General features: G+C 43.8%; 1 protein-coding gene across 1 annotated transcript in view; it reads right to left on the bottom strand.

Annotated features, from left to right (window-relative positions):
• The window catches only part of apbb1 (amyloid beta (A4) precursor protein-binding, family B, member 1 (Fe65)), a 106,322-nt gene that overhangs the window by 44,136 nt on the left and 36,725 nt on the right, over positions 1-25,461 (bottom strand). Inside the window, exon 8 of the mRNA XM_056265609.1 lies at positions 15,142-15,269. Within this exon, the coding sequence (XP_056121584.1) occupies positions 15,142-15,269 (128 nt within the window). The remainder of the gene's footprint in view (positions 1-15,141; positions 15,270-25,461) is intronic.

The following is a 25,461-nucleotide window of genomic DNA, read 5'->3' as shown; positions in this document are numbered from 1 at the left end:
AATTGAAATAGCTCAACACAACAAATGTTTCAAGTCGTTTCCCCAAATTTAACTGAAAATGCAACTTAATGACTTCTGCAGTTTCACAATTATTCAACCCCCTGAATCTGCAAAAAATGTGTTTTCTCAAGCACACCTGATGCAACTAATCAAGGGCTTCATTAGTTGCACCAGGTGTGCTTGAGCTAGAACACATGAAATATCTGAACTGGCTAGGTTCAGCCAGTTTTTTTTTGCTCGCCATCTGATGGACAGGTATATCTGTGACCACTGAGATGGCTTTATGGCCTCCTGCTGCTGCTTGTTTACTATCGTGGTTTCTGTGCTTGTTGTGTGTTTGTTATTGTATGGTCTTGGAGTTCTGTTGTGTTTGAGGTATTCATGTTCTGCAGAACAGGAACCTGCTGAAAATCAGTTTTATACTGAGTCAGGCCCGATTGCTCTTAATCTTTTCCTGTTTAAAGAAAGAAAGAAAGAAAGAAAGAAAGAAAGAAAGAAAGAAAGAAAGAAAGAAAGAAAGAAAGAAAGAAAGAAAGAAAGAAAGAAAGAAAGAAAGAAAGGTTTGTTGAGTGTCACGTTTGACTGCATGTTTGAAATACATGCAAAAGAATGGTAATAAAAAAGTCAAAAGAATGTTCCAAAAAGTTAATAGAAGATTTCATCGCCCTTCACAAAGAAGGAACAGGAAAAAGGATAGCAAAGTTTGCCAGTTCAAAGTAAAGGAACAGTGGTAACTTTACCTGGATGGGGCAGAAAAGGGAAGATGCAACCAGATTTCTGAGAAGGCAGTTCAGAAAAACCCTTGAGTGACTGCAAAAGACCAGCAGCAAGACTTGGTGGCAACAGGCACTGAGGTGTCAGCAGCACAGTTAGGCCCGTACTAAACACAGATGGTTCTCTTACGAGAGGTTCTCTCGTATTGCGTAAGTTAGCTTACGCTACGGGAAAGATTCATCTTTTCGAGATATTGAAGCCAAAAATTATCCTTAATTTTGTATTTATTGTCAACGCAGTGCAGCAGCTAGCAGACCTAGAGCAGGCTGTCTAGCGTGCTCATAGGCTGCCCTGTGGGAACTGGAGCAGCCTACCACTGAACCCCGACGTGACGTCACGTCCAATGAAGGGCGCTCGCGCCTTCACAGCATCACAGCCCGCCAGAATGGGCGTGGCTTAGCGTATACAAGCAGGGCTCGGAGGCTGTTTCTCTGATTTTCATCTCTTCAGCGAAGCTGTCCGTATCGCTGGATCTAGAGAAGCCGCCCCTGCCGTTGAGAAAAGCGACAAGCCAGCTTATGACAGGCGCTTGAAGAAGCCGGCCGTCTTCGCCACCTTCAGCCATCCGTGCGAGCTACGCTATCCGGCGACATATCCTTTTAAGCTCTGTATTATGTGTTCTACACTTCCTAAAAGAGCAGCGAGACGTCTTTTTCAAAATGTCTCGCACTTCCTGTGGCTCGTGCAGAGCTGCTCAGCGTTGGAGACCGCCATCTCATCTGCGCTCTCTGCCTGGGCCAGGAACACGCAGCCCTCGCCCTCTCGTGGAGGATGCGAGCACCGCGAGGAACTTCCGATGTCGACCCTGCTGGCTCGAATCGAAGTCTTTAACCACAGCGCCACGCGGCTAGCTCTCTTTACGTTACAAGAGAGCTACCCCGCCCTCGCGCCCCCGTTTCGCACGTCATGCAGAGCCCTCTCGAGCTCTCTGCATGACCCGGACAGGCTTGCGCGCCGCCGTCGAAATGTCTCGCCCTGTCAGTCCCCTTAGAAAAGGCTACTGCAGCGGTGTATTTGGCAACCAACGAGCCGGTAATGCAACCCGCTCGGCTGCACGTATCCGCCGTTTTCGCGGCGACCCAGAGAAATCTTAAAGTGAGTATAATGTCTGGTTATCTGGCTCACGCCGTTGGTGTCTTGAGTGTAGAAAATGTGCCCACATCTCTGTGTTCACCCCTACACACAAGCACGATACCCCCCGTGTCTCTCGTAGAGCCCACTCTCATAAAGCTGGCAAATGCCGCTCGAGTGCTAGATGTAGGAAACGTGCCCACAACTCTGTGCTCACGCCTATTTTCTGCCCGCTCTGTCACACGGCCAGAACAGCCTCATACATATCAGGTTTAGAATACAAGTCACGTGCCCGCTCACGAGCGCTCACGCTTACTAAGCAGACACACCGCCTCCGGCGCTGTTCGCACATTACAATGTTTTCACAAAACGTTCCCCGTTCAAAGCAACCGGGACATCACATGTAAAACAGCCAGCTGTCGCTGTCAGCGAGCCTCCGTACTCAAGTGCTCATAACTGGTCGGGCTGTGAATGTAAGTCACGTGTCCACTCACGAGCGCACACGCTTAAGCCCCGTTCACACCGCCAGCGACACACAGCGACAAAGCAACTCGATCCCATTCATTTTAACGGAGCGCTGGCGACATCCGGCGACACGAGCGACAGTGACCGTTGGCGTGTCAAGCGACAAGAGACAAGCGACAAGCGACAAAAGTTGAGAATTTTCAACTTTATGCAAATGAGAAGCGATTTTCGCGAGCGACAACCAATAGGAAAGAAGACTTTCAGTGGAGCTCACGTCACCGTCTCGAGTGCAGGCAAGACAGAAGAGTTCGAGGGAGATTTCACTGTTTTATATGATTTGACTGTAACCACATACATGGATATAATAAAATGACGAATGGAAAAGAAACTGTCGACAGTCTCAGTGAGTTTAATTCATATACATTTATAGTTCGAGTGTTGTAATTTTATGATGCAAGTTTAGCACTGCTGCAGATCATTTTACAGCTTCCCTTGCATTATGTTGACTATTAGGGACAAGAAAATTGATTATTTGTCAAATTCGAATGATGTTTTAGTAATTTATGACAGAATGAGTGAGTTTAATTTGTTGATTGATCGATCGTTAATCTAGTAAATGATTTAATCTACTGAACACTGCTGTGGTAATATAAAAACACTCTCCCAACAGCATACTGTTTCTTTTGAGCCTAATTCCTAATCAAATTAAAATGATATAGTTGTATATGTTACTTATGATGGTATTTTGTGTAGATATATGGCCAGACGTGCAGTCAACCAATAACATTAGAGCGTCAGCACTACGGACGCCCACAAGCGACTTCACAGTACAGAGACAAGCGACATGTAGCGACAAAATCGCTGGCGGTGTGAACGGGGCTTTACTGGCAACGCTCACACGGCCATTAAAGACTCATATCAGTCAGGTTATGAATGTAAGTTACGTGCCCGCCCATGAGCGTTCACGCTTACTAACACATACCTCTCCCCGAGCGCCGCCCGCGCATCTAAGAGTGACTATAAAACGCCGCCCATCCCAAGCGATCGGGGCGTCACTTATAACTGTAAGTCCTGTGCCCGCTCAGAAGCGCTCACGCTTACTAATAAACACTCTGCCCATAGTGCCGCGCTCGCGTCTCAAGGCGATCATAAAACGCTCCCTATCCAAAGCGATCGGGTGTAGAAAATGAGACTTACACATTCATATGTAAGTCTCGTGCCCGCGCACAAGTGCTCACGCTTACTAATAGACAATTCGCCCAGGGCGCTGCTCACGTATCACAAAGTGGTAAAAGACGCTACCCATTCATAGCAATCGGGACGTCACACACAATTCAGCCTGTCATGGTTGTCAGCGAGCTGCCACCTTTAAGCACCGAGGGAGTGGTCTCTTGATCCACCAAAGTGCAGCGATAAGAACGCGGAGGCCATTCGCCCCCTAGCTGTACATATAAAAGCATGGGAAGCTATCCCAGGGGTTTTCAGAATGGGTGCTAACCACAATAAAGCAGGGCTATTCGTGTCAGTTCGTTTGGCGTCTCCCACGCTTTCGAGCGCGGACCGCGACGACAGTGAATGCGGAAGTAGCACATCTACTCCGCGCAGAAATAGCGAAGCTACTGTGCAAAGGTGCTATAGAGCTGGTACCGCCTTCTCTGAGCGAGTCAGGCTTTTACAGCCGATATTTTTCTCGTGCCCAAGAAGGACGAAGCCCTCAGGCCCATCTTAGACCTGAGACATTTGAACAAAGTGCTTATAAAAAAGGCCGTTCAAAATGCTTACGACCAGGAAAATCCTCTCGCACGTTCGCCCGAGGGACTGGTTTATCTCTCTCGATCTGAAAGATGCCTATTTTCAGATTCAGATAATACCCCGTCACAGGCCATTCTTGAGATTCGCCTTCGACGGTCAGGTTTATCAATACACCGTCCTGCCGTTCGGCCTGTCTCTAGCACCCCGTACATTTACGAAGTGCATGGACACAGCGCTTGCCCCCTTGAGAAATCAGGGTTTGCGAACCATGAACTATCTGAACGATTGGCTGATTTTGGCACAGTCAGAGATAGAACTGATATCTCAGAGAACAGTGCTCCTCAGTCATCTGGAGAGATTGGGTCTCACGGTCAACTGGACCAAGAGCTCATTACAGCCCAGTCAGTCAATTGCCTTTCTAGGAATAGAACTGGACTCTGTGGCCATGACGGCCAAATCTGGCCCAGCCGCCCGCTGTATGCCTTCCCTCCGATTTCTCTGTTACCACAGGTAATGAAGAGGATCAGGGAAACACGCCACTTGGTGCTCATAGCCCCGCGTTGGGAGAATCAGACTTGGTTCCCGGAAGCTGTCGCGGCGGTCACAAAAACACAGCCCCGTGGCCGAGAACAGATCTCCTCTCTCTCAAGCTCGCGGCTCAATCTGGCATCCCCATCCAGAGCGCTGGTCGCTGCATGCATGGTTGATCAACGGGTACCCGTTACCCTGCCAGAAGGAGTGATGAACACGATTACGCAGTCTAGAGCTCCCTCTACCAGAAAGCTTTATGCGTCTAAATGGTCTGTGTTCTCGAAATGGTGCACCGACAAAAATCTGGACCCGCGGACAAGCGGGTAGGGATGGGAATTGATAAGAATTTAACGATTCCGATTCCATTATCGATATTGCTTATCGATTCGATTCCTTATCGATTCTCTTATCGATTCTCATTGGGTGAGGGAATAAGTACAGATTTGTTTGTTTGTATTAACTTATTGAACTTATAACTTATTTTGTTTGTTAATTATTATTAACTCGCTGACACAGCACAGAGTATTAGGGGTGTGAATCTACACTGGTCTCACGGTTTGGTTCATTACAATTATCATGTCATCGATTCAGTTCAATTCGATATCTCGATGCATTACATGCACTGCATCCTCAATTTTACTTCAAAAGTGATGTGTGCGTGCGTGCGGATGTTCACCTGTTGGTGAAGTCGCAGTGACAGAAACAGTGACATTCCAGTTTAAGTTTCATGGGACTAAGTCTGTTCATGCTGTGTGGCCAAATGTTTCTGCATATTGGAGGTCCCCGCCTTTGACGAAATGGAAATTTTACAGGTGTTGCAAGTGACCATATTGTTATGAGGCGCCGTCATACTCTCATTGAGTATGTGCGCGAGTTTGAGTGTGTGTGCTCGCGTCTCATATGAGTATGTGCCTGGAGAGTTTCGCGCATCTCGTGTGTGTAGAGTTTGCGTGTATGCGTGAGCGACTTTAGGTGTGTCGTTGTGTATTTCATATGTATTTGTTTGAGCATTCAGCAGTATACATGTATGTTTGACTACTTAGTATGTGTATACAAGTGTTTTAAATATGTGTGCGTGAATGAAGTTTGATTTAAGCCCTAGACGGCACCTCATATATTGTCGTCTTTTCGCGTGAAATATAACCAAACGAGCGCTTCTGCCTCGATGCCATGTTTGCTGCGTTCTGAATCAAAATAACACAGCGTGTGTGTGACGTCATGACACATTTGCAACGAGCGGAACCGATAAGGGGAATCGTTAAGCAGGCATACTAACGGTTCCAAGGAATTGGTTCACTGGGAACCGGTTCTGAAGAAGAACCGGTTCTCGATTCCCATCCCTACATGCGGAGTCTCGCGGCTGCTCAGTTTCCTACAAGAGCTGTTGGATAAGGGGAGGTCCCCATCCACGCTTAAAGTCTATGTGGTGGCCGTTGTAGCGCTCGAGGAATCGACGCGCGGCCGGTCACTAGGGAAAAACGAGCTCATCATCCGCTTCCTTAGAGGAGCCAGGAGGATGAATCCTCCGCGCCCCCCGTCGGTTCCTATGTGGGATCTTTCCTTGGTCCTCGAGGCCCTGAAAGCTTTCCCCTTTGAGCCACTAGAGTCCGTGGAACTGAAATACCGATCACTCAAAACCGTTTTTCTGATTGCACTGTCATCAGTCAAACGTGTGGAGGACTTACACGCGCTGTCCGTCAGCGCTGCGTGTCTTGAGTTTGGGCCAAATGACTCCAAAGTCATCCTCAAACCTAGACATGGCTATGTTCCAAAGGTGATGTGCACTCCATTCAAAGCGCAGGTCATTTCTCTATCGGCTCTGCCATCATCCGATAGCGAAAGCAATGTTAAATCTCCTATGCCCAGTCAGGGCACTGAGAGTTTACACTGCGCGCTCCGCCCCTTTCAGGCGCTCGGAGCAGCTTTTCGTTTCGCTTGGTGGGTGCACCAAGGGTCTCGCCGCCTCGAAACAAAGCCTGTCCAGATGGATTGTGGATTATGGATCGATGAAAACCAGAGAAACAGCCTCCGAGCCCTGCTTGTATACGCTAAGCCACGCCCATTCTGGCGGGCTGTGACGCTGTAAAGGCGCGAGCGCCCTTCATTGGACGTGACGTCACGTCGGGCTCAGTGGTAGGCTGCTGCAGTTCCCGCAGGGCAGCCTATGAGCACGCTAGACAGCCTGCTCTAGGTCTGCTAGCTGCTGCCCTGCGTTGACAATAAATACAAAATTAAGGATAATTTTTGGCTTCAATCTCCCGTAGCGTAAGCTAACTTACGCAATACTCATTCCCTCTTCTAGAGAGAACCGAGGTTACGTTAGGTAACCGATACGTTTCCATGCCAGACCTCCAAGACTACACCACTACTGACCCAAAAGCACAAGAAAAGTCGGCTCCAATTTGTTCAAAATCGTTTAAATAAGTCACAGAACTTTTGGGATTCTGTTCTGTGGAGCGATAAAACAAAATGGGATATTTTCGGCCCTCTGGATCAGCGGTATGTCTGGAGGAAGAAGAATGAAGCATAAGCTGAAAAGACTGTTAACAGTTCAGCTCGTTATGCTCTACGGCTGCTTTATATCCTCTGGCACTGGAAACCTGCAGTGAGTTGGAAGGCAAGATGGATTTATTGAAGTATCAGAAAATCCTAGGAGAAAACGTCATGCCATCAGTGAGGAAGCTAAAGTTTGTGTGCCATTGCACCTGACCTTCCAACAGGACAATGATCCCAAGCACACGTCAAATTCCACCAAGGCTTGGTTGCAGAAGTCGTCCTGGAAGATTCTACTGTGGCCATCATTGAACCCCCGTAGACAATCTCTGGTGGGATTTAAAGAAGGCAGTTGCAGCACACAAACCCAAGAATATTACTGGAGGCCATTGGTCGTGAGGAACGGGCTCAGATTCTTCAGAAGCGCTGCCAGAAGCTGCTGTCAGGTCATACATCGCATTTGCAGCAGCTCATAACAGCAAAAGGCTGTTCTACTAATGGCGCTTTTCCACTACACAGTACCAGCTCGCCTCGGCTCGGCTCGACTTGCCTTTGTTTGGTTTTCCACTGTGTAAAAGTTGTACCTGTACCTGCTTTCGGGTACACTTTTTCGTACCACCTCCGGCGAGGTTCTAAGCGAGCTGAGGCGAGCTAAGGCGATACTAAAATGTGACGTGAAAACAATGCCGACTGCTGATTGGTCACAGAGTATCTGCGTCATCATTGCACGCGCCAGATGGAGTATCCAGAATAACCCCGCCATTTTTAAATAGTTTGGCCAGAGATAGTTACTAAACTTACTACTATTATTATGGCAACTCGAAAGAATACGCCGTGGTCAAACGAGGAGGTGCAGACATTCCTTTGTTTGGTTGCCGAAGAGAGGAACCAGCGAGAGCTTGATGGGGCAACGAGGAACGAAAGGTGTTGCTATGACGACCGGGTACTATTTTTGGTGGTACTTTATGCAATGGAAAACGGAGCGAAAAGCGAGCCGAGTCAAGGCGAGCCAAGGCGAGTCGAGTCGAGCTGGTACTGGTAATGGAAAAGCGCCATAAGTACTAAAGATGCTTGCCATGAAGGGGTTGAATAATTTAGAGATAGCAGAAGTCATTCTGCTGCTATTCACGAGACAAAGTCATTAGAAAGATTAAATCTGAAAAGGTGACTCAAGTTTCAGCATTTAAGAAACAATGATGCCCTGAACTTTATCGTTTTCAGTGATGCTTCCCTTGGAAATCTCCCTGATGGGGCAAACAAGGGGAGCATTGATTGGTCTCATGGGAGAAGGAGGGAAGTTTTCTCCTCTCTGTTGGCAATCTAAGAGAATTCGACATGTGTAGGGATGGGCACGGGCACTCGAGTACTCATAGGTGACAGCGACGATCGATCATGAAAACGACGATCGCCCCCCCCCAAAAAAAATAAAATATATATATTCTCTCTTTTTCTGACTGGTTATTGCGGCATGTGGAGCGGTTCCTGAGGTCTGATTGGTTATTACGGCATGTGGGGCGGTTCCTGAGGTCTGATTGGTTATTGCGGCATGTGGGGCGGTCCCTGAGGTAGGATTGGTTCTTGCGGCATGTGGGGCGGTTCCTGAGGTCTAAATGGTTATTGCGGCATGTGGGGCGGTTCCTGAGGTCTGATTGGTTATTGCGGCATGTGGGTCGGTTCCTGAGGTCTGATTGGTTCTTGCGGCATGTGGGGCGGTTCCTGAGGTCTAAATGGTTATTGCGGCATGTGGGGCGGTTCCTGAGGTCTGATTGGTTATTGCGGCATGTGGGTCGGTTCCTGAGGTCTGATTGGTTCTTGCGGCATGTGGGGCGGTTCCTGAGGTCTAAATGGTTATTGCGGCATGTGGGGCGGTTCCTGAGGTCTAAATGGTTATTGCGGCATGTGGGGCGGTTCCTGAGGTCTGATTGGTTATTGCGGCATGTGGGGCGGTTCCTGAGGTCAGATTGGTTATTGCGGCATGTGGGTCGGTTCCTAAGGTCTGATTGGTTCTTGCGGCATGTGGGGCGGTTCCTGAGGTCTGATTGGTTCTTGCGGCATGTGGGGCGGTTCCTGAGGTCTGATTGGTTCTTGCGGCATGTGGGGCGGTTCCTGAGGTCTGATTGGTTATTGCGGCATGTGGGGCGGTTCCTGAGGTCTAAATGGTTATTGCGGCATGTGGGGCGGTTCCTGAGGTCTGATTGGTTATTGCGGCATGTGGGGCGGTTCCTGAGGTCAGATTGGTTATTGCGGCATGTGGGTCGGTTCCTAAGGTCTGATTGGTTCTTGCGGCATGTGGGGCGGTTCCTGAGGTCTGATTGGTTCTTGCGGCATGTGGGGCGGTTCCTGAGGTCTGATTGGTTATTGCGGCATGTGGGTCGGTTCCTGAGGTCTGATTGGTTCTTGCGGCATGTGGGGCGGTTCCTGAGGTCTGATTGGTTATTGCGGCATGTGGGGCGGTTCCTGAGGTCTGATTGGTTCTTGCGGCATGTGGGGCGGTTCCTGAGGTCTGATTGGTTATTGCGGCATGTGGGACGGTTCCTGAGGTCTGAATGGTTCTTGCGGCATGTGGGGCGGTTCCTGAGGTCTGATTGGTTCTTGCGGCATGTGGGGCGGTTCCTGAGGTCTGATTGATTATTGCGGCATGTGGGGCGGTTCCTGAGGTCTGATTGGTTATTGCGGCATGTGGGGCGGTTCCTGAGGTCTCATTGGTTCTTGCGGCATGTGGGGCGGTTCCTGAGGTCTCATTGGTTCTTGCGGCATGTGGGGCGGTTCCTGAGGTCTGATTGGTTTGCGTTAGAGCAGATCTTCCAGACCGGCGAAATAAAGTGACTCTGGATTTGAAAACGCACACTGCAGTGATGCCTGGAGTCACTTTGATCATGAAATACAGTTATAAGTGCAAGATGTGCAGCGCATCTGTCATAGCCTAACATAATAATGAGAACACGATTGTAATAGAATGTTGTAAATTCTCTGTGCTTTCGTTTTTCAACGCGCTGTCCTCAACGTCAGACTAGCACGGTCAAGTTCATGTGCACATTCCCATCTTTGGTGCAGATGTAAGTTGTAAGTAGGGATGCACCGAATCCAGATTTGTGGGGTTCGCCCGAATACCGAATCCACTGGTTAAGATTCTGCCGAATCCGAAACCGAATACCGAATCCTACTCTCATCCTCAGTCCATTAACAAAGTAAACACATTAATGAAGTAAACAACGTGGATTTTTCATTTAATTTTATTTTAACTGTAAAAAAAGAAAGAAAAAAAAGAATAAGCAACATTATGCATTTTAACAGCGGCGATGATGTGTATTGATTAGAGTCCTTGCCACCATGAGACAAATTGGCATTGCAAATTGAACATGTAGCTCGACTTGTCTTTAATTGCCTTCTTTTGACTGAAAGTACTGCTAAACAACACTTTTTCTGCTCGAAAGTTCCATTTTCACTTTCTCACAGCCTACTGCATTCGAACGGTCCACCTACTGCAACGAGTGGAAATAAGATGTGTCCCCTTTAAGAGCTGCGCGCTCCCTATTGAACTGTCTGCAGTCTGTATTGTATGTGCCGTGCGCCTCGAACACCCCAAGTATGCGAGTTATTTCTGTTTGATGCTCATTTTTATCTTATTTTGTTAAGTAACGCTGTGGACGGTAGAACATGTGACAGACAGTTACACGAGTTCGATTGAGGAATAAAGTGCGAGTTGTGAGATGCCAGTCGCCTCCGTGAGTCTGTTTTCTTCCTGACACAACGCGTAATACTACAGGCTTATTTGACTTGAACCGGCGCTGCACAGACCGATCGGTTTATGACATTAAAGTACAGCGAGAGCATTTCAAAAGCATAAGGAGCCGTCTGCTCTCTATTCGCTCTGATGTCATACTGATGATATATTCTGATGTCATTCACCAATCGGTCTGTGCAGCGCCGGTTCAAGTTGAACAAGCCAGCGTGACATCGACGTAGCGCGCGTAGTGCAAGCCTAGGGTTCGGTGGAAAAAAATTCTAAGGTTCGGCAGAAACCGAACCCCGTTAAAAAGCCCAATATCCGGCCGAATCCGAAACCGAATCCTGGATTCGGTGCATCCCTAGTTGTAAGATTATTCAGATATAGACAACATAAACAGTAGTGGAATGTAATGAAGTACAAATACTTCATTACTTTACTTAAGTACATTTTTCACGTATCTTTACTTTACTTAAGTAGAATCAATAGTGCATACTTATTACTTTTACTTCGTTATTACTTTTACTTCGTTACATTTTGCAGCAATTATTATACTTTCTACTCCACTACATTTCTACAATGTTCTGTTACATTTTCGTTACATTTTCTGATCAGTTTTTCCCCTGCCGTTCGTCGCACGTTTGTCTCACCAGTGAAGTTTGGTTGCCATATCAACCCGGTCACACTATATGCGTCTCTATAGCACGCAGTGTGTTTATCGTGCAATTTATACGCGGAAATTTGTTTTTATGTGCATAGGATACGCATGGGTAGATTTAGTAGTGATGTGGGGTGCGTGTGTATTATACGTTTGGTTAGGATTAGTATGGCAAGCCAAGAGGTTCAGAATTACGCCATAAATGAATCGCGTTTACAGCCAAACCCCGTCACATTAAGCTTGATGTGATGTATATTGCCTAATTGCAAGCTTGTTCAGAAATGGTGACAGAAACTTAAAAAATAACGGCTTTTCCACCATTATTGAACATCATAATAGGAGTATTAGGTTGAATGAGTTAGGATTAACTGTTTTATTAATCATTAGAATATAGACATTAAGACAATAAATTGTTATGCAAGTACTTTTACTTTTAATACTTAAAGTACATTTAAAATCAGGTACTTTTTACATTTTACTTAAAGACCCACTCCGATGAAAATAATGTTTTTCTAGGTGTTAACATGTTCTTGTGGCATTTTTCTGATGTTAGAGGACATATCTTGAGAAAAATAAGCTCAAAGTTGTATTTCAGAGTATTTCTACATTCAAATGGCTGTGAATCAGTAGCAGACGCTAAAATGCCGGCTAAAATAGACTGGAGTTGTGACGTAGTAACTCCACTGGGCGTCTCCACACGCAACGTCTTGGAGTGAAATAATGATCGGTGATCGGTGATAACTTTGATTAACTTCGGATAATAATAATTAACGTGTATATAATACTGTTGCGCCACCGGTATTGGGGGTGTAAGCTAACGGGAGAGACAGAGCTCTCAGCAACGGGCAGGGGGAGGGTCGTCTCCGTGCCAACGGCTCCGCCCACAACGCAGAGGCGAATTGCTAATGAGCTACTGCCGCTCTGCTGAAGCGAAGTCCCAGAAAACGGCACAGGTTTTGTGATTTTGGCTAAAAATGGCATAATCATAATTTAAAGACCACTGGGAATGTTTAAAAATAGCTCAAAATATGATCGGAGTGGGACTTTAAGTAGGGTTGTCATTGTGATACTTCTACTTTCACTAAAGTAAATATGTCTCTGGTTATATGTACTTTTACTTAAGTACTGAGATTCAGTACTTCCTCCACCACTGAACATAAAAGTAATCTCTGAATAACCAGCTGGAGAAACGCGGCAGTTTACTGACCGTTCACTCGCTCATCAGTTTCAGCTCAAATGGACTGTCCGACATTGACTATGATCAGGTTATTTCTTATTTGAGACGGTCATATTCCTTTTAGATAGGCTTTATGGGCACAAATCATTGATGATATTAATAATGCAGCAGTTATTTTGTTAAAAAAAAATTAACATTAAACCTGTTTTAATTAAAGTTGTTTCTAGTTATGGCTTCGAAAACGCACAGGGATGACTGTAATCACTTTACAGCCAATATATATGCCATATTCAGCATTATAATGAGAACAGGATTGTGGTAGAATGTGTGTGTGTGTGAGACGCCCTCTGGTGTTTAGAGGGATAAGTGGTGTGTGAGAGTGAGCGAGTGAGTGTGTGTGTGTGTGTGTGTGTGACGACCTCTGGTGTTTAGAGGAATATGTGGTGTGTGTGTGTGTGTGTGTGAGTGTGAGTGTGACGCCCTCTGGTGCTTAGAGGGATATGTGGTGTGTGTGTGTATGTGTGTGACGCCCTCTGGTGTTCAGAGATATATGCGGTGTGTGTGTGTTTGAGTGTGACGCCCTCTGATGTTCAGAGATATATGTGGTGTGTGTGTGTGTGTGTGTGTGTGTGTGTTTGTGTGTGACGCCCTCTGGTGTTCAGAGATATATATGTGGTGTGTGTGTGTGTGTGTGTGATGCCCTCTGGTGTTCAGAGATATATACACTCACCGGCCACTTTATTAGGTACCCCATGCTAGTAACGGGTTGGACCCCCTTTTGCCTTCAGAACTGCCTCAATTCTTCGTGGCATAGATTCAACAAGGTGCTGGAAGCATTCCTCAGGGAGTTTGGTCCATATTGACATGATGGCATCACACAGTTGCCGCAGATTTGTCGGCTGCACATCCATGATGCGAATCTCCCGTTCCACCACATCCCAAAGATGCTCTATTGGGTTGAGATCTGGTGACTGTGGAGGCCATTTTAGTACAGTGAACTCATTGTCATGTTCAAGAAACCAATTTGAAATGATTAGAGCTTTGTGACATGGTGGAAGTAGCCATCAGAGGATGGGTACATGGTGGCCATAAAGGGATGGACATGGTCAGAAACAATGCTCAGGTAGGCCGTGGCATTTAAACGATGCCCAATTGGCACTAAGGGGCCTAAAGTGTGCCAGGAAAACATCCCCCACACCATTACACCACCACCACCAGCCTGCACAGTGGTAACAAGGCATGATGGTTCCATGTTCTCATTCTGTTTACGCCAAATTCTGACTCTAACATCTGAATGTCTCAACAGAAATCGAGACTCATCAGACCAGGCAACATTTTTCCAGTCTTCAACTGTTCAATTTTGGTGAGCTCTTGCAAATTGTAGCCTCTTTTTCCTATTTGTAGTGGAGATGAGTGGTACCCGGTGGAGTCTTCTGCTGTTGTAGCCCATCCGCCTCAAGGTTGTGCGTGTTGTGGCTTCACAAATGCTTTGCTGCATACCTCGGTTGTAACGAGTGGTTATTTCAGTCACTGTTGCCCTTCTATCAGCTCGAACCAGTCTGGCCATTCTCCTCTGACCTCTGGCATCAACAAGGCATTTCCGCCCACAGAACTGCCGCTCACTGGATGTTTTTTTCTTTTTCGGACCATTCTCTGTAAACCCTAGAGATGGTTGTGCGTGAAAATCCCAGTAGATTAGCAGTTTCTGAAATACTCAGACCAGCCCTTCTGGCACCAACAATCATGCCACGTTCAAAGTCACTCAAATCAACTTTCTTCCCCATACTGATGCTCGGTTTGAACTGCAGGAGATTGTCTTGACCATGTCTACATGCCTAAATGCACTGAGTTGCCGCCATGTGATTGGCTGCTTAGAAATTAAGTGTTAACGAGCAGTTGGACAGGTGTACCTAATAAAGTGGCCGGTGAGTGTATGTGGTGTGTGTGTGTGTGTGTGTGTGTGTGTGTGTGTGTGTGTGTGTGTGTGTGTGTGTGTGTGTGTGAGAGACGCCCTCTGGTGTTCAGAGAGATATGTGGTGTGTGTGTGTGTGTGTTTCACTGAAACATTTAGCTGCAGCCAAGTGACTTAGCACGACCCACACTTTTAAAACCCCTGACAGGGGATAACACTTTTACGTTGTTTTTCATAAGCTTAACAGCTGTGGCATGTATGAACAGTAGTTAACTGTAAAAGAGCGGCATAAAAATTGTTCTAGAATTGTCCTTTTGTGTTACACAGATGAATGTTGAATCGATATCTGGGTGAGAAAAATAACAGAAATTTCCTTTTTGGACACATTATGCTTGATACTGTAATAGCTAGCACACAAAGCAAACAATACAATACAATATAATACACAGCAACACACTACCTCTCCCTGGGATCCGGGATGCAGCAGGACAGACAAAATGAAAACACAATTACAAAGTAATTAAGCATCATCTTAATTATAAAGATAAGCATCAGTAAGAGCATTGCTGTTCCAGACTCACCGGCCATCATCGCGTCCCACTCCCCACACACGGATGCTGACGATGGGCTGAGAATGGAGCAGTGTTCGTCCATGAGGCTCAACCAGATTCAGTGTCTCGTTCTCCAGCACCAGCAGCATTTCCTTCCCCTGCACACAGCACACAAAATATACAATACACTCAAATCCTGGATGCAGAACACCAGCAGAGCACACGGCGTGATACACTATAACACACAGTGCAGTGTACTCAACTTGACTTCCCATTTCTCTTTCATTTCTTGTCTTTGATTGCATTGTAAATAATTGTCAGGGATGTGGCACTTAAAGGGTTAGTTCAACCAAAAATGCTCACCCTCAAGTCGTCCTAGGTTATATGACTTTCTTCTTCCAGACGAATACAATCGGAGTTATATTAAAGGGGTGGTTCAGAATTTTGGACATCAGGCCTCATTTCCAAGTTAGCCTGGGTGTTATTGATCAGTGGAGACAGTTTTCAAAGGTTTTCATCCAGTCGTTCCAGTTGCATAGTTCGCCGGTGCTAGGCTAGCGCGAGTCAACGGTAACTGCTAGCCTGCCATTAAAAACAGTTTTACCCACTCCACAGTTCACCAAAAGCAAATAAATTACAACACCAGACTATCGATGTAAATGTCTCAATGATCACATTACATTTACAGGAACTAGTTTCTCAGCAGCGGCGGGATTTTACTTTGCTCCGGGTTAGTAGTCCTGCGCCGAAAAGTAAACACAGAACCGAAGCGCACTACAGTTGGGACTACCTGTACTACCTCTCTCTCTCTCTCTCTCTCTCTCTCTCTACCTCTCTCTACCTCTCTCTCTCTCTGCATGCTGGGAGTGTCGGGGTGCGCGTGAGGGTGTTTACGAGGGGAGGACGATTGTTTCGGGGTTTTTTCCTCTTTTTGTTTATGAATGTTTTTTTTCCCTTTCTTTTTTTCTTTTTCTTCTTTAAAAATTTAATTTTGATTTGTTTTGTGAGTGTTTGTGAGTTTTTGCGGCGGCATCGTGATGGCGTCTATCCCTACTGGGACAGCGTCACAGGTGTCGCTCCGCCATGGAATTAGGTGTGTGCCGGCTCAGGGCGTCACTGTCGAGGATGTGTTGCTGGCAATCGGGGAAAAAGTTGGATATGAAAACATTACTACAGCATCCAGGATGAATAAAGCAGTGGTTGTGTTTGTCGAGAAAGAAGATATAGTAAATCAGTTGATAAGCGAAGGAATTGTGGTAAGTGGCGATTTCCTTATTATCTCACCGCTTGTTACTCCGACAACTAAAGTTACGATTTCTAATTTGCCGCCATTTATTCGAAATGAAGAAATTGAGAAAGCTTTGACGCGATATGGAAAGTTGGCTAGTATGATTAAGATGATCCCGCTGGGGTGTAAAAATGCTGCTCTAAAACACGTTATGTCCTTCAGGCGGCAGGTGTTTATGTTCTTAAATGAACCAGAGTTGGATATTTCGTTTAGAGTTATGCATGAAGGAAAAGCATATGTTATTTACGCAAGCACTGGTAGTATGAAATGTTTTGAGTGCGGGGACATCGGGCATAAAAGGCACACATGCCCACATAAGGCCCAAGTTACAGAAGTCGAAGCGAGGCCCAGTACTTCTGCTGCTGGTGAGAGTGTTAGGGCAGTTTCTGAGGACGTGCAGCCTCAAGCTGAATCACAGAGGAACATCGAGAGTGATGGAGTGACTGAAAGTCAGACTGAGAACGTTCATGAAATGGTTGAAACAGGTAGAAATCATGTTGTTTCTGAACTAGATGAAAATAGTGCAACGAAGGATGATGCTGCTACGGTTAGTGTTGAAAGGGTTTCTAATGAGAAGTCTGAAATGTCTAATTCTGTGGAAATGTGTACTGATGCTGATTTGGAGGTGAGAGATGATGATGATTTCTCGGATGTATCTGACATTGGATCGCAGTGTGGGAGTGTGGACGATGTGTATACAGTGCAAGCTATAAACAACTTTCTGGATGCGACCTTTGGTAAAACCATTGAAGTTAAAGATTTTTTTCCTGATGAAAACAAATGTATTTATACAGTGAAATTGTTGCAGAGAAATGTTAGTTATGATGTGTTAAGTAAACAAAAAAGGTTCAGATTGAAGAAAATGTTAACAAAGCTAAGAAAAGACAAAGCAAGCACGTTATAAAACAAATCAAATGGTTAATTCACATGGGGTGATTTTTTCTCTGTGTCTTTTTGTTCTTTTTCTATCCCTTTCATATTTTTTTTTTCCTATGGAGCTGTTGAGGGTGGGCTCTTTAAATATGAATGGGGTAGAGATGGTAATAAACTAGCAATGGTATCAGAGTTATTTAGTATAAAGAAAATAAATATAGTTTTCTTACAAGAAACACACACTAATTTAGATAATGAATCTGAATGGAGAAGATGGTGGGAAGGAACAAGTGTTTTAAGTCATGGGACAAATAATAGTGCTGGTATAGCAATTTTATTTTCTAAAGATATGAATGTCAATATTCTGGCTGTTGAAGAAATTGTAAAGGGAAGACTGTTGTTGGTAAAAATGGAATATGAAGGATCTGTTTTTGCATTGATAAATATATATGCACCCAATAATGGACCTGAGCGTGTGAGGTCTTTTTTAAAGTTAAGGAGTGCTATTCAGAAAATTGACGATAATGTTTGTACTATTATTGGAGGTGACTGGAACTGTACTATTGATTTTATTATTGATAGAAATGGAGAAGAACCCCATCATGAATCAAGTGTTGTATTGTCAAAAATCTTTAAGGAGTTTGAATTAATGGATATTTGGAGAAGAAGAAACCCTAGAATTAAACAGTATACCTGGCTCAAAGTATCTAACAACAGAGTTAGTGGAGCTCGATTAGATAGATTTTATATTGGTAAAATATGGAATAGTAAAATTACGGATGTTTCTATTCTACCTGTTGTGTTTTCAGATCACCAGTTGATACTATTTGCTTTGAATATAAAAAGGAATTTAAGACCAAATTATTTTTGGCATTTTAATACTAAGATGTTGCAAGATGCTTTATTTTGCGAGAATTTTTTTTTTTTTTGGAACAATTGGAAGTTAAAAAAGCTTTCTTTTGAAAATGTGTTTATGTGGTGGGAGGTTGGTAAAGCAAACATAAGAATTTTTTGTCAGAATTATAGTTCACATTCAACTTCTATGGTGAAAGCAGCAATGCAAAAACTTCAAAGGGATATTCAAGTTTTGGAGAGTATTCTTGTGATAAATAATGATGATGGAAATATAAAAAATGAATATTTGAATAAAAAGAAAGAACTTTGCTCATTACTGCATGAACAAGTGAAAGGAGCATTAATACGAGCAAGAATTTGTTCCATTAAAGACATGGATGCTCATTCCTCATATTTTTTTAACCTTGAAAAGAAAAGCGTTCAGCAAAAGCAAATGTATCATCTTCGGCGGCCTGATGGGGTCATAACCTCTGACCCAGTGGAGATAAGGAAACTGGCAGTCAATTTTTATACGGATTTGTATGACGCTGAGACTTGTGATCCTGAATGTGTTTCTGATTTGCTGAGTGACTTACCAAAGCTGACAAATGATCAGAAAAAAGCCTTGGATGGACAAATTACTTTTCAAGAGATAACTGAGGCAATGAGACAGTTATCCAATGGTCGTTCTCCAGGAATCGATGGTTTGCCAGCAGAGTTTTATCAGGCATTCTGGAATGTACTAGGAAATGACTTGTATGAAGTTTTACTGGAAAGTATAAGAAATAAGCTGCTTCCTTTAAGTTGTCGAAGAGCAGTCCTTTCTTTGCTCCCTAAAAAGGGGGATTTGTGCCTTTTAAAGAACTGGAGACCTGTCTCTTTACTTTGCTTGGACTATAAAATAATTTCAAAATGCTTAGCAAATAGGTTGAAACATGTTTTAGAATTATTAGTTCACAGAGATCAAACATATTGTATCCCTAACAGGTCTATTATGGATAATCTTTTTTTGTTAAGAGATGTCATTGATTTTAATCAGTTCAGTAATGTTGACCTGGGTGTGCTTTCATTAGATCAAGAGAAAGCCTTCGATAGAGTCAACCATACATATCTTTTTGAGGTTTTGAAAAGTTTTGGGTTTGGGAAGAATTTTATCTCATATATTCAACTGTTATATTCTGAAGTTTTTGTGATTGTGAAAGCTGGTGGAGGATTGAGTGCACCAGTGCCTGTGTTAAAAGGGATCAGGCAAGGCTGTCCACTGTCTGGACAATTATATAGCCTTGTTATTGAGCCGTTGTTGTGCAGGCTAAGAAGGGGTCTCAGTGGAATCAATGTCATGCATGGAATTTCGATATCAGCTTATGCTGACGATGTTACTGTTTTTATTTCAAATCAAAATGATGTTAATTTTTTAACTGAAACAATGGAAAAGTATGAAAAGGCATCATCAGCAAGAGTTAATTGGGGAAAAAGCGAGGGACTCATTATTGGTCAGTGGAAAAGTGAGCAAGGAACTCCAAAATTACCTGGTGGATTGTTGTGGGAAAGAGACGGGCTGAAAATGCTAGGGGTTTTTTTGGGGAATAAACAATTTCAGAATAAAAATTGGGAGGGACTGCTGGAAAAGGTGTCTGCCCGATTGTTTAAATGGAAATCGCTATTACCACTGATGTCATACAGAGGAAGAGTTCTGGTTGTGAATAATCTGGCTGCCTCAACCTTATGGCATAGACTCATTGTAATGGAACCACCTGAAGATTTGATTTGCAGAATACAGAGAATATTTGTGGATTTTTTTTGGAGTGGAGAGCATTGGATTCGAGCAGCGGCACTCTACCTTCCCTGTTACGAGGGAGGTCAAGGACTGGTGGATGTGCGGAGTAGGATCTGTGCTTTCAGATTACAAGCGGCACAGAGATTCCTGTATAACAAGGATTTAACATGGACTGAGACTGCAAAGATGATTCTGCAGAAGGCAGGTGGTCTTAAATTAGACAAACATCTGTTTCTAATGGAACTGGATAAGGTGAACCTGTCTGAGGTTACACTTTTTTACCGGTCAATGTTGTACTCTTGGAGAAGTGTTTTTAAGGTGGAAAGAAATGTTGATGAATCTGGGAGTTGGATACGAGAGGAAGTTTTGTTTTTCAACCCAATGATTCAGACAAGACTTTTGTCATCTGTAAGCGTACGGGCATGTTTACAAAGACATGGCATTGTGAAGCTGGGGCAACTTCTGAAGGATGGCGAATGGGAATCTGTGGAAACTTTGAAAGAAGTAACAGGATTAAAGTCCTTGCGCCTGACTGGAAAGCTCGTGGAAGAAATTGTTAATGTCTTACCAAGCGGCTATAGGAGAAATATGGGACAAGATTTTACATCAGACATGAGTAATGAGCTGGATTTTCCTAAAATTAGAGTGGCTGCTGTTGTTGGTCAAAGACAGATGGATGAGGACGAATCCACGGGGTCAATTTTGTCTTTTAAAACTCCACAGCTGGACTTGTTTGAAACAACATCAAAGAAAGCAATATATAACACTGCAGTTAAAGTTTTAAATCAAGCTTCACTCAGAGGACAAAAGATATCGAAGTGGCCGGTTTTGTTGAAGCCAGAATTTCTCGTAAGAGACCGGTGGAGAACTCTGTATAAACCTCCAGTAGAGAAAAGAACAGCCGATCTTCAATGGAGAATAATTCATGGTGCAATAGCCACAGACAAACATGTGGCACACCTGAACCCAGCAGTAGGGGTGGGATGCAGGTTTTGTGGAGAAGAAGAAAATTTAGAACATTTGTTTTTAAAATGTAAAAGACTGGAAGGTCTTTTTGAAGTTCTTAATAGATTGTTTCAAGTTTTTGGTGAAGATTTCTCAGAGGAAGTTTTTATAGGGGGTGTGAAATATAATTTTTCAAAAAGAAGGAAGATGTGTCTGTTAAATTATTTAACAGGAACTGCGAAATTGGCAATATGGAAAACTAGGAAAAATCAAGGATTGCAGCTTAATAGTATTAATGTTGAAGTGATGTTTATGAAATTAGTGGCTGGTAGACTAAAAATAGAATTTGCATACTATAGTATTGTAAATAATGAGAAGGGTTTCAGTGATCTGTGGTGTGTTAATGATGCTTTGTGTGTTGTTTCCGATGGAAATCTGGTTTTGAACTTTTAATGTGTTTTTTTATTATTTTTATTATTTTTATTTTATTTTTCTCCATATATACAAATAATGTTAATTGTTGAATATTAAGTGTTGTTTTAAATAAAGTTTTGTAAACCTCTCTCTCTCTCTCTCTCTCTACATCTCTCTCTCTCTCTCTCTACCTCTCTCTCTCTACCTCTCTCTCTCTACCTCTCTCTCTCTACCTCTCTCTCTCTACCTCTCTCACTACCTCTCTCTCTCTCTCTCTCTCTACCTCTCTCTCTCTCTCTCTCTCTACCTCACTACCTCTCTCTCACTACCTCTCTCTCTACCTCTCTCTCTACCTCTCTCTCTCTCTACCTCTCTCTCTCTCTACCTCTCTCTCTCTACCTCTCTCTCTCTCTACCTCTCTCTCTCTCTACCTCTCTCTCTCTCTACCTCTCTCTCTCTCTACCTCTCTCTCTCTCTACCTCTCTCTCTACCTCTCTCTCTCTCTCTCACTACCTCTCTCACTACCTCTCTACCTCTCTCTCTCTCACTACCCCTCTCTCTCTCTCTCTCTCTCTCACTACCTCTCTACCTCTCTCACTACCTCACTACCTCTCTCTCTCTCTCTCTCTCTCTCTCTCTCTCTCTCACTACCCCTCTCTCTCTCTACCTCTCTCTCTACCTCTCTCTCTACCTCTCTCTCTACCTCTCTCTCTACCTCTCTCTCTACCTCTCTCTCTACCTCTCTCTACCTCTCTCTCTACCTCTCTCTCTACCTCTCTCTCTACCTCTCTCTCTACCTCTCTCTCTACCTCTCTCTCTACCTCTCTCTCTACCTCTCTCTCTCTACCTCTCTCTCTCTACCTCTCTCTCTACCTCTCTCTCTACCTCTCTCTCTCTACCTCTCTCTCTCTACCTCTCTCTCTCTCTCTATCTACCTCTCTCGGTTGCCTAGGTAACTACATATCACTCCGCCGCTGCTGTAGACTGTGCTAATAAATACAGGGAACAAAGTATAACTATTGCAATGCGATTCAAGAGTACTTTGATTTCTAATATTATTCTCTCAACAGACATTTACATCGATAATCTGGCGTTATAATTTATCTGCCTTTGGTGTACTGTGGAGTGGGTAAAACTGTTTTTAATGGCAGGCTAGCAGTTACCGTTGACTCGCGCTAGCCTAGCACCGGAGAACTATGCAACTGGAACGACTGGATGAAAACTTTTGAAAACTGTCTCCACTGAAAAATAACACCCAGGCTAACTTGGAAAGGAGGCCCGATGTCCAAAATTCTGAACAACCCCTTAAATAAACACCCTGACGCTTCCAAGCTTTATAATGACAGTGAATGGCTGTTTCTGTTTTGAAGTCCATAAAAGTGCACCTGTCCATCATAAAAGTGCACCAGATAAAGTCCTAATTGTTAGTGATTTTAACAGTAGATAACGAGAAAGATGCATTGGGATTGGCATTTAAAGATATTCTTAACTCTATTGGAGTTAAACAACACGTGTCAGGACCTACTCATTGTCGTAATCATACTCTAGATCTAATATTATCACCTGCAATCAATGTTGATGCCATTGCAGCCAGAAAAATGGAGCGCTACTGGAAGAAAATAAAATTAGACCTAGAATACTGTCTAACACTTGATGGCTGCTCTGTCAAGTCTTCGTCGTCGGTTAGGAACCTGGGTGTGCTCTTTGATACCAATCTTTCATTTGGAAGTCACGTGTCTAGTATCTGTAAAACCACATTTTTCCATCTTAAAAATATATCTAAATTACGCTCTCAATGACAAATGCGGACAGTTAGTTCATGCGTTCATGACATCAAGGCTAGATTATTGTAATGCTCTACTGGGTGGTTGCCCTGTACGCTTAATAAACAAACTACAGCTAGTTCAAAACGCAGCAGCTCGAGTTCTTACCAGAACCAGGAAATATGACCATATTAGCCCGGTTCTGTCAACACTGCATTGGCTGCCTATTAAACATCGTATAAATTTTAAAATAATGTTGATTACCTACAAAGCACTAAATGGTTTAGCTCCAAGTACTTGAGCGAGCTCTTTACGCATTATAGTCCTTCATGTCTATTGCGATCTCAAAACTCCCGCCAGTTGATAATACCTAGAATATCTAAATCGACTGCAGGCGGTAGATCCTTTTCCTATTTAGCACCAAAACTTTGGAACAGTCTTCCTACCATTGTCCGGGAAGCAGACACACTCTGTCAGTTCAAAGCTAGACTAAAAACACATCTCTTTGACCTAGCATACACATAATACATTATAGACTTCTATAATTCAATGTTAGGCTGCATAGATTAGGTCAGCCGGAACCGGGGACACTTCCCAAAACACCCGATGTACTCGCTACACATAAGAAGAATGGCATCTACGCTAATGTCAGTTTTTCCATATATTCCGAGGTTTCCTAAAGTCAGCCGGATCCGGGCCGTATCCAGATCAGATGGTGAACCTGTGCCTGGACACGACCACAACGCATCACTGCAGTGCCAGCCTCATCAGCCCTGTGAAGGCCTCATGGACACCTCTACAAACTCGTCTCCATACCGGCGTGACTCCGACCTCCAACCAGAGGCAACTGGATAATATTCTGATGTTCTGATCCAATCTGACCTCTGACCTGTAATGTTGCCTGAATCATAATCACACACTGTTCGTTCGTTGGCCAGAGGAGAACTGAGCGACTGAGTCTGGGTTCTCCCAAGGTTTATTTCTCCATTCTGTCACTGATGGAGATTTGGTTCCTTGCCACTGTTGCCTTGGCTTTTGGCTTGCTTAGTTGGGGACATTTAATATTCAACAATATTATTGATCTGCCTTACTTAAGGTGGACGATGACGCAATTTTCTTCTAGAAACAAACTTGTATTATTTTCATATCACTGTGAAGCTGCTTTGATACAATCTGTATTGTAAAAAGAGCTTTATAAATAAAGGTGACTTGACTTTTATGACGGATAGATGCACTTTTATGACGGATAGATGCACTTTTATGATGGATAGATGCACTTTTATGATGGATAGATGCACTTTTATGATGGATAGAAGCACTTTTATGATGGACAGATGAACTTTTATGATGGATAGATGCACTTTTATGATGGATAGATGCACTTTTATGATGGACAGATGCACTTTTATGATGGACAGATGCACTTTTATGATGGACAGATGCACTTTTATGATGGATAGAAGCACTTTTATGATGGACAGATGCACTTTTATGATGGATAGATGCACTTTTATGATGGATAGATGCACTTATGATGGATAGATGCACTTTTATGATGGCTAGATGCACTTTTATGATGGATAGATGCACTTTCATGATGAATAGATGCACTTTTATGATGGATAGAAGCACTTTTATGATGGACAGATGCACTTTTATGATGGCTAGATGCAGTTTTATGATTCATAGATGCACTTTTATGATGGATAGATGCACTTTTATGATGGATAGATGCACTTTTATGATGGATAGATGCACTTTCATGATGGACAGATGCACTTTTATGATGGATAGATGCACTTTTATGATGGATAGATGCACTTTTATGATGGACAGATGCACTTTTATGATGGCTAGATGCACTTTTATGATGGATAGATGCACTTTTATGATGGATAGATGCACTTTTATGATGGATAGATGCACTTTTATGATGGATAGATGCACTTTTATGATGGATAGATGCACTTTTATGATGGATAGATGCACTTTCATGATGGACAGATGCACTTTTATGGACTTAAAAACAGAAACTGCCATTACAAAGCTTGGAAGAGCCAGGATATTTTTTAATATAACTCCGATTGTACCAGTCTGAAAACAGAATGTCATATACACCTAGGATGACTTGAGGGTGAGTAAGGCGCCGTTCACATATCGCGTCTAAAAACGCGTGATTTCTCCTTTTTCCACAAGCGCTTGTGGCGTCTGTCGTTGCTATGCAACCATGAACTGCGCTCTCCATGACATGATGACGAGGACGTTTCAGCAAAGGGTTGATTGATTTCTAGCCCTTGCATTAGCTTTACTACTGGACATATTTATGGAGATGAGAAATAAAAACCAGCTCTGTACAGCTATGATCAGCTGTTCGGCCAAGCTTTCGGTGTTGTTACGGAAAGGTCGGTTGGTTTTTGTCACATGACCTGCGGTGCTCTTGCGGCATTCTGAAAAGT

This window comes from Rhinichthys klamathensis, unplaced genomic scaffold (assembly GCF_029890125.1).
Source record: "Rhinichthys klamathensis goyatoka isolate OS25496 unplaced genomic scaffold, OSU_Roscu_1.1 h1tg000236l_1, whole genome shotgun sequence".
Lineage (NCBI taxonomy): Eukaryota > Metazoa > Chordata > Actinopteri > Cypriniformes > Leuciscidae > Rhinichthys > Rhinichthys klamathensis.
This window is presented reverse-complemented; position numbering and strand designations above follow the sequence as displayed.